At 58.2% G+C, this 13,719-nt stretch overlaps 1 protein-coding gene across 4 annotated transcripts in view; it reads left to right on the top strand.

The window, feature by feature from the left end:
* Window positions 1–13,719, top strand: part of LOC121669167 (lysosomal alpha-glucosidase-like) — a 15,575-nt gene extending 1,856 nt beyond the window's left edge. The window contains exons 1-20 of one of the 4 annotated variants that reach the window (XM_042037746.1): window positions 3,136–3,234; window positions 4,369–4,900; window positions 5,107–5,252; window positions 6,175–6,340; window positions 6,844–6,940; window positions 7,965–8,084; window positions 8,346–8,464; window positions 8,534–8,665; window positions 9,436–9,546; window positions 10,350–10,463; window positions 10,617–10,701; window positions 11,036–11,153; window positions 11,504–11,637; window positions 11,734–11,885; window positions 12,011–12,159; window positions 12,249–12,390; window positions 12,576–12,674; window positions 12,786–12,950; window positions 13,031–13,177; window positions 13,385–13,719. In XM_042037746.1, the coding sequence (XP_041893680.1) occupies window positions 4,379–4,900; window positions 5,107–5,252; window positions 6,175–6,340; window positions 6,844–6,940; window positions 7,965–8,084; window positions 8,346–8,464; window positions 8,534–8,665; window positions 9,436–9,546; window positions 10,350–10,463; window positions 10,617–10,701; window positions 11,036–11,153; window positions 11,504–11,637; window positions 11,734–11,885; window positions 12,011–12,159; window positions 12,249–12,390; window positions 12,576–12,674; window positions 12,786–12,950; window positions 13,031–13,177; window positions 13,385–13,447 (2,781 nt within the window). In that variant the 5' untranslated portion in view covers window positions 3,136–3,234; window positions 4,369–4,378 and the 3' untranslated portion in view covers window positions 13,448–13,719. Of the gene's footprint in view, window positions 1–2,561; window positions 2,743–3,134; window positions 3,235–4,368; window positions 4,901–5,106; window positions 5,253–6,174; window positions 6,341–6,843; window positions 6,941–7,964; window positions 8,085–8,345; window positions 8,465–8,533; window positions 8,666–9,435; window positions 9,547–10,349; window positions 10,464–10,616; window positions 10,702–11,035; window positions 11,154–11,503; window positions 11,638–11,733; window positions 11,886–12,010; window positions 12,160–12,248; window positions 12,391–12,575; window positions 12,951–13,030; window positions 13,178–13,384 lie in introns of those variants that run through there. The other 3 variants (XM_042037745.1, XM_042037742.1, XM_042037744.1) reach the window with 3 other exon arrangements.

Here is a 13,719-nt window from a genome sequence, read left to right as displayed (position 1 = left end):
CCCTCCCTGCCAGCGAGTCCCGCGGACAACAACAAGCGCGGGGCGGCCGCCTCCCCCCCGCCGCGCCGCCGACCAACCAGCGCCCCCGCCGCTTCCGGCATGGCGCGTCACCGCGCGCGTCACCGCCCGGCCCGCCCCTCCCGCCGCGTCACCGCCCGGGACCGCCCGCGCGGTTCATTCATGGGGAAGGGCGCGGGACGGGCGCGGCGCCGCTGCCGGCACGTAGTCGCCCCCCTTCGTCCTCGTCCCCATCCCCTTCCTCATCCCCATCCTTGTTCTCATCCTGATCCTCAAGCCTATCTTCATCCCCGTCTTTATCCTCATCCTCACCCTGATCTTCGTTCCTGTTTTATGCCCCTTTCATCCCTATCCTCATCCCCGTCGCCTCTACACCAGTCCCCGTACCCCCACCCCGCTGCGAGGCTCACCCCTTTCCGACAGCTGCCGCCCACCCGGATCAGCCCCGATGGATGGCCGGGGGTTTTGCACCCTCACACGCGGGGGCGTTTTATAGAATCATAGAACGGTTGGTTAGGGAGGGACCTTAAAGCTCAACGCGTTTCAACCTCCCTGCCACGGGCAGGGACACCTTCCACTAGACGAGGTTGTTCCAAACCCCATCCAAATTGGCCTTGAACACCTCCAAGGATGTGACATCCATAACTTCTCTGGGCAACCCGTGCCAGTGCCTCACCCCCCTCACGGAAAAGAATTTCTTCCTCGCATCTGATCTAAACCTGTTCTCTGTCAGTTTAAAGCCATTACTCCTTGTCCTGTCACCACATGCCCTGGCCAAAAGTCCAGGCTTTCTTGCAGGCTCCCTTCAGATAGGGAAAGACAGCAGTAAGATCTCCCTGGAGCCCTCTCTGGTCTGGGCTGAGCAATCCCAATTCTCTCCACCTTTCCTCATAGGAGAGGTGCTCCATCCCTCTAATCAACTTTGTGGCCTCCTCTGGACTCACTCCAACAGCTCCATGTCCTTCCTGTGCTGAGGACCCCAGAGCTGGACACAGCACGGCAGATGGGGCCTCATCAGAGCAGAGGGGTAGAATCACTTCCCTTGACCTGCTGGCCACTCTGCTTTTGATGCAGCCCAGGACATATTTGGCTTTCTGGGCTTCAAGAGGCTCATATCCAGCCTCTCATCCACCAGCACCCCCAAGTCCTTGGAAGGGCTGCTCTTGATCTGTTCATCACCCAGTCTGGATTGGTACCAGGGACTAGCTACCCAGACTCAGGTGCAGCACCAGTACCTGGCCTTGTTGCAGGGCAGACAATGGTGGGAAAATGTGTCCTGGGCATCCCAAGACTTTTGAGAGGACTCAGTTGTTCCCTGGGCTCCTTCAGGTGGCCACTGGCCAGCCTTGTCCTCCTCCACCAGCTGCGGACCAGTCTTTGCCCAGCACTGCCTATCCTGGAGCCCCCTGCACACTGAAGCAGGGCCAAATCTTGCCCAGGGCTGGATCTTCAACTCAATCTTTGCATTTTCCTCATGCACTTGTGTGACCTGCTAAACACATCACCCTGACCCCAATGGTCCAATTTTGGACCCCAGGATCACCAACAATGTTGATAGTGCATCAAAAAATGTAGTAACACGGGCAGTTGACTAAACCCAACTGCCTTCATCTCAACTGGGCTCCTTTTGATTTCTTTGTGTCCGTAATGATATTAGAAAGTCTGTGTAAGCCCAGTGCAATTTGTGCTTTCTAGCCTTGGAGCCAAATATTGGAGCATCTCTAAGGGCCATAGCTGAGGCTTTGAGTAGATCCCATCTTTCCCTGCTCCCTTTGAACAACATGAGCTGCAAAACATGGGGAGTCTCATGTCTGGCATAACCCCCTGGATCCGGGCAGCCAGAGCAAGGTTTAGGCAAATGCACCTCCCTGATGTTAAGAAATCCCTGTTTATCGTTGGAACTGAGCTAATGAGGTTGGCTAAAGCTCCCAAGTGGTGGCATGAAGCTGCTGCCCAGTGTAGCTGCAACAGCTTTGGCCTTCACCTCTCCCAGATTTGCAGACACTGGTTGAAATCCTGCACTGGGTGCTGGGACACGGTGAGCCAAGGGTTGGAGGACAGATTTCAGCCGTCCTTGTGGTCTCCACTGATATCTCTGAGGTTTGTCTCCAGGTCTCCTTTCCACCCAGGAAGGTTCTGCTGGCTCAGAGAGCTAAGCCAAGCAAGGAGAGGGATGCTGGTTGTGGGAGCCTTTGGGGCCACTGATGTCCCCAACACAGCCACCTGCCCCTGTGCTCTCTCTGAGTGGTGATAACCAAGATGGCCAGAGCCATCCTAAATCATCCAAGGTTTATGCCTGAGACATCAATGAGATGGTGGTCCTCAAGGGCAGGAGGGATGGGCTGGCTGCATCCTGGATGGGGGTTTTGCCCTCTGTGGTGATAGCCCCACACCAGAACTGAGGTATTTCCCCCTATTTTTGCAAGAACATGGGGTCTGAGAGATCACATATGGCAGTAGGGGAGTGGCTGTCTCACCTGGAATTTTGTTTCTGTTTCTGGGTGAATTGCCCTGTTCACAACAGGTTAGTTTTCGTTTTCATTCCCCGGGGGAAGTATCTCTGCTCCAAAGGTCTGTTTTCGTTCACTGCTGAACTTTAGACTACGGTGGCCTTCAACAGTAAACAAGGAGCAACTCTCCAGTCCCTTAAAAAGTGGGAAAGCCTGTGCAGTACACACACTTGTTAAGCAAATCAAGAGGAGTGCATGGGAGACAGGACCCCTGGTGAGAACTTGGATGGATGAAGGGCGGTGTTCTGGGATGTGTGGGTTTTTGTGAGTCTGGCCCACCTGCTGTGTGCTCAAAACACGCCCAGCATCACGATTCCCTGAAACCTGTGCGGGGATAAAGTGCTCTCACCCTACAAGGGGGCACAGAGGCGCTCGTTCCCTGCATTTTAACACCCCGCGTGCATCAGCTGGGGAAAAACCTAAAAAGCCGCTGACCTCCCATGCTCTCCACCCTTGAACAGCACTGAGCGTGGACACAAATACTAAAAACAAAATTGAAAAAGCACACACAACGCGGACGGGCGAGCGGAGGAGGGGATGCGTGTGGGGATGCGCTGCTACTAGAGAGGCGCGGTAGGAGCCGGCCGGGCGGCTCGTCGGGTGTTTACGGCGGAGCTGCAGCGCCGGGAGCGCTGCCCGCCCGCTGCCGCTGCCCGCCCGCTGCCGCTGCCGCTGCCCGCAGCCACAATGTCAAGAGGAGACACGTGTATGTAAGCGCCGGCACGGCCGGAGCGGGGCCCGCAGGCGGGCAGGGGCTGCCGGGGCGCGCCGCCCCCCGTGCCCGCCCGGGTTCGCCCCGGCTGTGTGTCCCCCCCCGCCCCGGCCGGCCCCGAGCCCCCCGTGCGTGTGCCGGTGGCGCGCCCCGGTCCCCGGGGTTCGCGGGGACACGGCGGGTGGGCGCTGCCTCCCCGGAGCCGCCCCGGCGTGGGGAAGCGGCGGGCGGGTTGCATAAGGCGGAGGCGCTGCCGCTCGGGGAGGTTCGCGGCCAGGCCCCGGCGGGTTGAGCCGTCGTGGTGGTCGAGCTGGGGGAGCGCTGCTGGGGGATAAACCTGTTTGTGGGGGATTAGAGCCGTTTTCTGAGTCTTTGCAGGGAGCAGGGTGAGGGGAGCAGGGTCTGAGTGAGAGTGAGGAGACGGAGAGAAGAAAGTTGTGTCGCTTTTTTAAGGTGCTGAGATTGCTCCCTGCAAACTCATCAGGAACATGAGGGTCCTCCTTTGCTTAGAGTCGAGGAGGTGTTTGCTTGAGAGGTTATTAGAATCAGCTTTTATCAGTGGAAAGCAAGGACTAATGGCATATTCCCAGCCATCCCCGGGTCTAAAACCTCTGAGTCAGGGCTTTGGATGATGATGACAGAGGATGCTCGAAGAGGACGCTCGGAGCAGAAGATGCTCAGAGCAGAGACCGCTCCACACCTTGGAGCCGCAGCTCTCAGCACCCCAGCTCTGTTCCTACAGGTAGAGCAAGCTCGGTTTTGGTTGCACCTTCCCCAGAAACACTGCAGCCCATGGATTCAGACCTGAGAAAAACTCCTTGAGAGGCCACTCTGCCACCTCCCAAAAGCAGATGGTGCTTTGTTCCCTGGGTCCGGTGGACAGTCGGGTGTCAGCATCTCCCCACACTTAGCAGGGTCAGGACCACCTGACCTTGGCAGAGCCCTCCTTTGCTGAGTTTACCGGGCGCATCTTGGCCAAAGATGCAGATGTGATGCTGCAGGGTGCTGAGGCAGGCAGGCTCTGCCCGAGCCACAGGCATCAGGAGAGGGGGAAGCTGTCCTTGAGACCTGGGCAAGCTCTCCCCCTCTGTCTCCTTCACACCTGCCACCATCTCCCCTTCCATCCAGCCCCAGGACAATGAAGTCATACCAGAAGCTGACAACAACACAGCCAGCAGCATGCCGGGTAGAAGAGGAAGGGGCTGCCCCGCTGCCCACCGGCCGAGGGAAGCTGGCCCGGTGGTGGGTGGGCAGCGGGCTGCTGGTGGTTGCTGTGCTGCTGAGCACCACCACTGTCTGGGTGCTGCGCCAAGTATCGGGGAGCTGGCTCGGACCCACGCCACCCCCGAAATGTCTCCTGGTTCCTGAGAGCCGTCGCTTTGACTGCTACCCCGAGCGGCAGGTGGTGGTGACCCAGGAGCTCTGTGAAAACCGAGGGTGCTGCTTCATCCAGACCCCCCCACCAGCAGAGGGCAAGCGGGGGGTGCCCTGGTGCTTCTATCCCCCTGACTTCCCCAGCTACACCCTGGAGAGCCTCAACCAGACAGTGCTGGGCATGGCGGGGTTGCTGGTGCGAAGGGAGAAGGCCTATTACCCCCGGGACATCGAGAGGCTGAGGCTGGATGTGGAGTTTGAGACAGACACGCGGCTGCACATCAAGGTGAGTTTCCTGCTGGCTGCTCTCAAGAGCCTGTGACTGTGCTCCTGACCCCTGCACCTGTCATCCCATAGGTGACCATCCCTTGCTTGGACCAAGCCTGGAATCCGTTGTGCTTCAGGCATGGCTGTGTGGGGCAAAATGAGCATCTCCAGCCCTTTGCCCTCTTGCTTTGCTGGTCTTTAAAGCACTTTTTCTCCCTTTTGCAGATAACAGATGCAGCCAACCCACGCTATGAGGTTCCCCTCGATGTTCCCCGGGTGATGAAGAGAGCGGAAAACCCCATCTACAGTCTGAACTTCTCCCGGGACCCCTTTGGGGTGCTGCTGCAGCGCAAGGCGACAGGGACAGTGCTGTAAGAACACACCTCCTGCTCACGCTGTGGCAGGTGGGGAGAAGCTTATCCCACCCTAGGCAGGCTCCAGCATGCTTCCCAAAGGTTTTTCATTAGGAAAACCCATGCTGTGAGATCTCCAGCCAATTATTACTCTTTGTCTTGCGTCTTTTGAGCGGTGCTCACATGGGGATGTGGCAGCTATGGCCATGGCAGAGCTGTGTGGGATCAGCACCTCTCCAAAAACTTCCCAGTACGCTGATCCTCCCCAGGTCCTACAGAAGCCAAACATTGTGTAGGTCCCGGCACATCACTGATAAGTGACCTGGTGGCTCAGGAAAATGGCCAGAGAACAGTTGTGGCTTTCTCCTCTCCCTGCTTTTGGGTTTCCTCAGCTGTCCAAGTTATAGGGACACCCACAGCTCCAGGCTTTATGTGGAAAACGACTGTGGGTGACTTTGCTGTGCAGCTTCTGTCACCTCCACAGCTTTGCCCACACTAAGTTGGTGGTGAGCACCAACAGCTGGGCAATGTCTGGCCAGTGTGTTTTGGGATCCCATCCTTTCCTCCTCCTTCCCATTTGCTGGTGGCTGTGGTCCATCCTGTACTTGGGAGCTGCTTACCAGTGACAGCAGGCTGAGAAACCCCATGGCCACATCACCTTGGTGGTTAGTAATAACGTGGGTGGAAACTTCTGTGTCAAAGGGAAGGCTGTGCTGTGCTGGGACAGGCTGGGTTGGGCTAAGGCTATGCCTTGTGTCCAGCCAGACCCGACTTTGCTCCTGGACCAAGGTGTTGGGGCTGGATGCAGGGTGGGATGTGCTGCTGGACTGCCCCTTGAGATGCTTTGAGGGCCAAGAGATCAATTATTGATGGATAAATGGATCCTAATGAGTCCCAGAATCCTCTCTTGACTCTCTCTTCCTTGGTGTCACCCTGGCAGGCTCAACACCACCGTGGCCCCCTTGATCTTTGCTGACCAGTTTCTCCAGATATCCACATCACTCCCATCCAAGTTCCTCTATGGGCTGGGGGAGCACCGTGGCAGCTTCCTGCACAGCCTGGACTGGAACACCCTCACACTGTGGGCCCGCGATGTCTCTCCCACGGTACATCTGCCCTCTCCCCGTGGGGGTGCAGGGGGTGAGGACAGGGGTGTCACTCTCCTGTGCTTTGGACAAACCCTGGGAAAACACGTCAGGGGAGGGCAGCAGCACTGGGAGAGGCTGGGGATGGTCGAGGCTGAGGGGCAGGTATGTGCCAGGGAGGATTTCAAAGCAATTGCAAAATGCTCTTGGCACTCCAAGGGCACTGGGTGTTTCCGCTCCACCCTACTCCTCGTGCAATGTGTTGTGGTGAGGCAGGAGGTTTCCCCCTCACCCAGCCCAGCTCAGTAGCAACCCCTGAGCTGAAGGAAGAAGCAGCCTCCCATAGCCTTAAGCAGCAGCCCCAAACCTATCCTCATTCCCTGCCTTATGCTGTGGAGGAGTGACAGATGCCTGGTTAGGTGGTGACAGCATATGCAGCTCAGGGTCGTTTATTCACCTTCAGTGACATGGGGCTCTCCTGCTTTGCCCTCTCTGCTGTCTTACCTGGCACCTTCTCCTTGCAGGAATCGTTCAACCTGTACGGTGCTCACCCCTTCTACCTGCTGATGGAGGAGGGTGGAGATGCTCATGGAGTTTTCCTCCTCAACAGCAACGCCATGGGTAGGTGTCTAGGGGACCCCCGGGCCAGCTTGTCTCTGGTGAAGGACCTGGCAGATTGGGACAGATGGGAGCTGCTCGAGTGGCCAGTTTGGGAACTTGGGGCGAGAGGAAGCCATAAAAGGGAAAGATGTGGTTTGATGGCTCCGTTATTGAGCGCAGCCATCTGTTTCCTGGCTACGGCGAGGCTCTTTAGCAACTGCCGAGCAGTTTAACCACACGCCCAGCTGCCGAGTTGCCGTCAGGAAAGCAAGTCCCTTGCATGCAGGTCCATGCCCATTCCCCCTCCACCGAGATATCCTCGCCCCCAGGCCTGGTGGTGGGCCACGGCTCGGGTGCAGCTGGGGAATGCCGTCTGTCGCCCGCGCTCTTCCCAGCTGTGCTGCGCCAGCTGCGGCCATGGGATCTGCCCGTGTGTGCCAGCTGATAACACAGCAGCTCCTGCGGGCTCCTGCCGTGTTGGGGGCGGCACCAGGACCACCCGTCCCTCCCTGCAGCTGCTGCTTGCAGCCAGCTGGGACGATGCTGCTCACACCGGGGCTCCGGCAGCTCCAGCTGCACTCGGCTCTGTTGCAGTGATGCTGCCGAGGAGGAGCTCCTGTGAGATGCAGCCACCTGAGCTGAGGTGCAAAAGCTCCTCCATGTGAAAAGCCCTTCCTAGGAAAGGCCTTGCTCCCCCATGCTTGCTTGTACGAGTAGCTCTAGATTCACTTAGGAGGGGATTTTGGAGGAGGACATGAAGGAAAGCACTGCACTTAAGTGCTTAGTCTTCGTCCAGCAGTGGAAGCTGGCACAGATTTGAGCTTAAAGAGCAGATTTTCAAGATAGCATAAATGAATGATCTCTCTGGGCTGTGATGATTTAAGCTTCCAGACACCCATTTGGCATCTGCTGAGTGCAAGGCAGGGATTTCTCTATTCCCCTGAGCTTTGCCTGTGGTGCTGCCTGGGCCCCATCGTGGGGGCTGAGGTCTGGGGGTTGCTCCCCAGTTGTCACTAGCTTTTTCTCTTCTCCTTCCCACTCAAAGAGGTGGCCCTGCAGCCTGCTCCAGGCCTGACCTGGAGGACCATTGGAGGGGTGCTGGATTTTTACGTCTTTCTGGGGCCCGATCCCAACATGGTCATCCAGCAGTACCAGCAGGTGATAGGTGAGTGCCCACACCCCAACACAGCTATCTGTAGGCACCTTCCCCATGCCCACACCCTGTCTCACCCCAGCTTCACCACCATCCCCAACCCTCCCAGCTGGGGAGGGATCAGCAGCCCCCAGCCATCCCATCCCCAGCCCTTCCAGCACACTGTGGTCAGTGATTACCTTTTATCCTCCCTCTCCCCGTACCTTCTAATCCTTTTGAGATGCTGCTGTCATCTTGGGAAACCCCATCCCTGCTCCCACTGTCCCCCTGCAGGTTTCCCAGCCATGCCGCCCCTCTGGGCCCTCGGCTTCCACCTCTGCCGCTGGGGCTACGGATCCAGCAATGAGACCTGGCAGACCGTGAGAGCCATGAGGAACTACCAGATCCCCCAGGTAACCCCTCGGGCCTGTGGGGCAGGGGATCCAGTCTCCATCACCCATTCCTGAGTCTCCTTCCCGCAGGATGCGCAGTGGAATGACATCGATTACATGGACGGGTACCGGGACTTCACCTTGGATTCCCAGAAGTTTGCCTCCCTCCCCTCGCTGGTGCAAGACCTCCACAAACATGGGCAGCACTACGTTATGATCTTGGTATTCCCCCTCCTCTCCCACTGTGCTGTCTTTGCTGCAGAGCTGGGATGTGAGACAGGGATGTAAGGGATGCTCATGGTCCCAGCTGGTCATCCCCAGCCCTGGGGATTTTTGCAGAAGGCCAGTTCCCAGTGCTGGTCAGGCAGCTGGAAACTGCCACTGGAAATGCCCCTAGTGCAGGGACCGTGGAAACACGGGCCAGGTTCTTGTGCTGTGCTCCTGCCTTTCTGTGGGTGCAAGGATGACCCTGACCCCTGTGAGAGAAGGAATGGAGGAACTGTGGGTCAGGCAGTTTAACTTGTGGGTGCTCAGCTCAGGTGCCCTCACATCCCCACAAGTGCTGGGATCTTGTGACCAGGCTGTGATGCTCCTTCTTCCCTCTGCAAGAAGTGGGGACACGGGTTCTTGCTGGGGGCAGTGGGGACCAGCAGGTCCTTGCAGGGGAAAGTTGGATTTCCTCCTCATTGAACTCTCTGTGGCAGCCCAAGCCTGTCCATGACCTGACATTTCTTGCATGAGCACAAGATTTCTTGTATTTGTCCCCCCCTCCCCAAAATGCTGTAACAGGTCCTGGGGACTTGCAGAAGTGGCATTTTAGAAAACATGCCTGGAAGTGTTGAAGCAAGTTTCTCTTCCCCTTGGGGGGAAACAGCCGCTGTGTGTGGGCTCTGGCTGACCCTGTCTGGGTTCTCTGTGAATCACACCGGTCTGGCCAGGGTAAAGAGCCACAGCCTGCCTGGGGTGGCACTAACCCTCTGCTCTGTCCCCAGGATCCTGGCATCAGCAGCACCAGCCCTCACGGCTCCTATTGGCCTTTTGATGAAGGCTTGAGACGGGGCTTGTTCCTCAACACCACACAAGGGCAGCCACTCATCGGGCAGGTGAGGAGCTCCAGGGGGAAATCCCAGCCCCGTGGGTTGTGCAGTACCAGGGTTGGGATTTCATCACAATGGAGGGAAAGTCGAGTGGCCAAGGGACTTCTCTGGGATAACTGCCAGAGCCTGGCTCAGCCCTTATCCTCATGTGTCACCTCCTGGTGTCTTCACCAGCCCTGGGAGCCAGCCCCTGCTCAGCAGATGAGCCTGTGGAAGTCATATGAGTTTAACGGAGTCAGCAGTGCTGCCTAAGGCTGGTCATCTGATTTCTCTCCCTTCCTGTTTCTGGGGTGAGGGGAGGTTGTCTGTGATGGACGACATGCCTCCAGATCTGCTCTGCAGCTGTTCCCTCCCACTTTGACCCCCCTGGCTGTTTCCTCCCACTTGCTGTCCCTCGCCATCTCCTAGGAGGGGTATTTTGATATAGCCTAAAAACATGGGGGAAAATGAATCGGCTAAAATTCCTGGAATGAGGCAAAGCACAGAGAAATCCTTACTTTTCCCTGACGTGTTCTTGGTGAGGTGATATCAGGCCTTGTGCAAGCGGGGGCAGAGCAGCTGCTCCATCAGCTGCCACTGCCCATGGACTGTGGGGGCTCCGCAGCACCTGGTCCTCCTGGTACCATGGAGGTAGGAGGGATGCTGTGTGTGTGTAGCATCCAGGACTCGAAGCATTGGCTGGGTTTCTGTCTCATTGCCTGTTTCACCCCCAGATGAAATCCCTGGCATGCTGTGGTACCCTGTTCCCCATGGCGGCTCCCCACAAATCCCCTGCTTGCTGAACCCGTGCATTTGTGCTGTCCCCACAGGTCTGGCCTGGTTTCACTGCCTTCGCAGACTTTTCCAACCCAGACACACACCAGTGGTGGCTGGAGAACCTGCAGCACTTCTATGCCCACGTGCCCTTTGACGGCCTCTGGATCGTAAGTCCCTCCTTGCCCTTGGGTTGCTCCCTGCCCAGCTCATGCCCAGTGTGTGTCCTGGCAGGACTGTCCCTCAAATACAGCTTTTCCAGGTCTATCCACTAATCCCCAAAACCACACCCTTGAAATTGCTCCACAATTTTCTTTGCTTAGGACATGAATGAGCCATCCAACTTCATGGATGGGTCTGAGGATGGCTGCCCCCCGGGAGACTTCGACAGCCCACCCTACACTCCGGGTAAGGAGGCTGTGCTGGTAGGTACTGTGTGCTTTGAGAGCGCTGCCAACTGAGTGTGGTGGGGAAAACAATTTCTAAGAGACACTGTGTCTCTTTTACACCCTGAATGTCTCCATCCCTACTTGCATGTGCCAGTATCCGTGCTTAAGCCATGCACATTTGTTAGCGCCATGCCAGGGTGCAGGATGGGGCCATCTGCATGAGCTTTCAGCACTGGGTTGGCACTGACAGCTGGTTCCTGTGGGAGGGTTGACCCAGAGCCAGCAAGTCTGGGGAGTCCACGTCCCCTGCATCCCACCACCACTGGGTCCAACTGAGCTCTCCCTCCTGGCAGCCGTGCTGGGCGATTCCCTCTCTGCAAAGACGGTGTGTGCCTCAGCAAAGCAGAAAGCCTCGGTGCACTACAACCTCCACAACCTCTACGGGCTGATGGAAGCCAAAGCCACAGCAAGGTACCTGAGCATCCTGCTTCCTGGCAGCCTGGGGATGGGTTGGGACAAAATCCTTCTCAGAGCTGAGTAGGAAGAAGATGCAGATTTGAGTGCCTGATCTGAAGGGGAGGAGCTCTGGCTGCTCACAGCCTCCAGGATGGGAATAACCCAGGAGAAGAGGGGAGATGACACTGCCCTGGGAGGGATGGGTGGATGCGGCTGGTCCTGGAGCCATGCCTTTCCCATACTGCTCGGGCTGACCCTTCGCCCCTCTGCCAGGGGGGAATTCTTCCTTGATTGCTGTGGGATAAAGCAAACACCTGGCGGGCTGCTCTTACCTTCTGCCCCCAACTCTCCCTGTTGTTTTCCAGCGCTTTAGTCCAGATCCGGGCGAAGCGCCCCTTCGTCATCTCCCGCTCCACCTTCCCCAGCCAGGGCCGGTACTCAGGGCACTGGCTGGGTGACAACCGGAGCCAGTGGAAGGACATGTATTACTCCATTCCAGGTGGGTGGCACAGACCCCCTATCAGCACGCCGAGAGCTTTCTGCTTGTTTGGAGATGTCTCTAAAACTGTGCCCTGCTGACTGTCCCTGCCCTCAGGGCTGCTGAGCTTCAGCCTCTTTGGCATCCCGCTGGTCGGGGCGGACATCTGCGGCTTCTCCGGCAGCACCTCGGAGGAGCTGTGCACCCGCTGGATGCAGCTCGGTGCCTTCTACCCCTTCGCTCGCAACCACAACACCCAGAATGAGAAGGTCCAGGACAGTGTGGCTGGTGGGAGGTGTCCTGGGGTGGGATGCAGGATATGGGATGTGGAATGGGGGATGCAGGAGGTGGGGTTGGGGGTGGGACAGCTGCTGACTCCCTGCATCTCTCGCAGGCCCAGGACCCAACGGCGTTCAGCCCCGCAGCCAGGACGGCCATGAAGGACGTGCTGCTGACACGCTACTCCCTCCTGCCCTTCCTCTACACCCTTTTCCACCATGCCCACCTGCAAGGGGACACTGTTGCCCGGCCCTTGTTCTTTGAGTAAGACCATCCCCACCGGGAGCTGGGGAGATGCGTGGGCTGAATCACGGAGAAGCGGCCGATCGAGCGGCATCTCCGTCCTGCCACAGGTTCCCTTGGGATGTGGCCACATGGGAGCTGGACAGGCAGTTCCTGTGGGGCCGGAGCCTGCTGGTAACACCGGTGCTGGAGCCTGGGGTGGACTCAGTCACAGGTTATGTCCCCCAAGGCATGTGGTATGACTTCTACACGGTGAGGAGCATCACAGCATTTGGCTGGGGGCCGGGTGATCCCTGCTTGACCCTCTTGGGGCTGTGGGTGGGAGGCCCTGGCTGAGCCCAGCAAGCCCTGATGGAGGAAGGGGCGGGGATGGCTGCTCCGCAGACCCGTGTCTGAGCCCTGGTCCCTCACACCCACGTCTCTTGCCGCCTGCCCAGGGCTCCTCAGTGAACAGCAGTGGGGAGATGTTGAAGATGTCAGCCCCTCTGGAGCACCTCAACCTGCACATCCGGGAAGGTTCCGTCCTGCCCACCCAGGTGAGTCTCACCTCCCTGGGCGCTGTCCACAGCGCATATGTGTCCCCCAGCACCTCGAGTCCTGGACCCCCATGCAAATGGCCCTACAGAATCCATGTCTTTGAACCCCAGAAACCAGGAACCACCACGGAGGTGACCCGAGGGAACCCCCTGCGTCTCATCGTGGCCTTGTCCTCACACGCCACTGCATGGGGGGACCTTTTCTGGGATGATGGCGAGAGCTTGGACACCTTCGAGCAAGGCAACTACTCCTACGTGGTGTTCAATGTCACACAGGTGGGATTTGGTAGGGAGGGCAGGAGTGGGGGGTCCCGTGGCACCTGATCACGTTGAGCTCATGCTGTCCTTTCCTACAGAACATCTTCACCTCCACCGTCCTCCATGCCAGCACTGAGGCCACCAAGGTCACCATTGGCACACTGAGCATCTTTGGGGTGCAGAAGCCACCCAGCAAGGTCCTCCTGAACGGCCAGGAGAAACCCTTTTCCTACCTGGACAACCAGGTATGGCCCCATTTCAGGGTGCCCTTTCCTGGGTGGGGGTTCCCATCCTGAGGGTCTCCACCCCTCCTCCTCCAGGGTCACAGTGTGGCCAAAGAGGGGGGTGAGGACTCTGTGTGGCTCTCCTGCCATAACAGGGTTTAGGGGAAAGCGTTCTCCAGTTCCCTCCTGCCAAGGCTGTACCCCAGAATGTCTCCTCTCCCCCCACAGGTTCTCACCGTGAGTGACCTTGGCATCAGCCTCAGCCAGGGCTTCTCCCTGCAGTGGCTGTGAGCAGGGGGCCGTGGGGTGACCCCCACCTCACCAGGACCACCCACCCGGGAGATGCTGGATGCTCCAGCCCCTGAAGCCAGGATGCTGCCATGGAGGGGGCACTGGGAACTGTCACCTGCTGCTGCGTGTCCCCCTCCAGCACAGCTGGGGACAGGGGGTGTGGGATGGGGGCTTGGCTGACGGGTGCCCCGTGCACGGTCCTGGGTGGGTGGTGTGGGTGGAGGTGGGGGTACCTGCGGTCCCTGCTGCAATAAAGGCATGTGGAGAGCTTG

The sequence above is a fragment of the Corvus kubaryi genome, unplaced genomic scaffold (genome assembly GCF_017639235.1).
Source record: "Corvus kubaryi isolate FWS band 111438036 unplaced genomic scaffold, C.kubaryi_AGA036_p1.0 37387, whole genome shotgun sequence".
Classification (NCBI taxonomy): Eukaryota; Metazoa; Chordata; class Aves; order Passeriformes; family Corvidae; genus Corvus; species Corvus kubaryi.
This window is presented reverse-complemented; position numbering and strand designations above follow the sequence as displayed.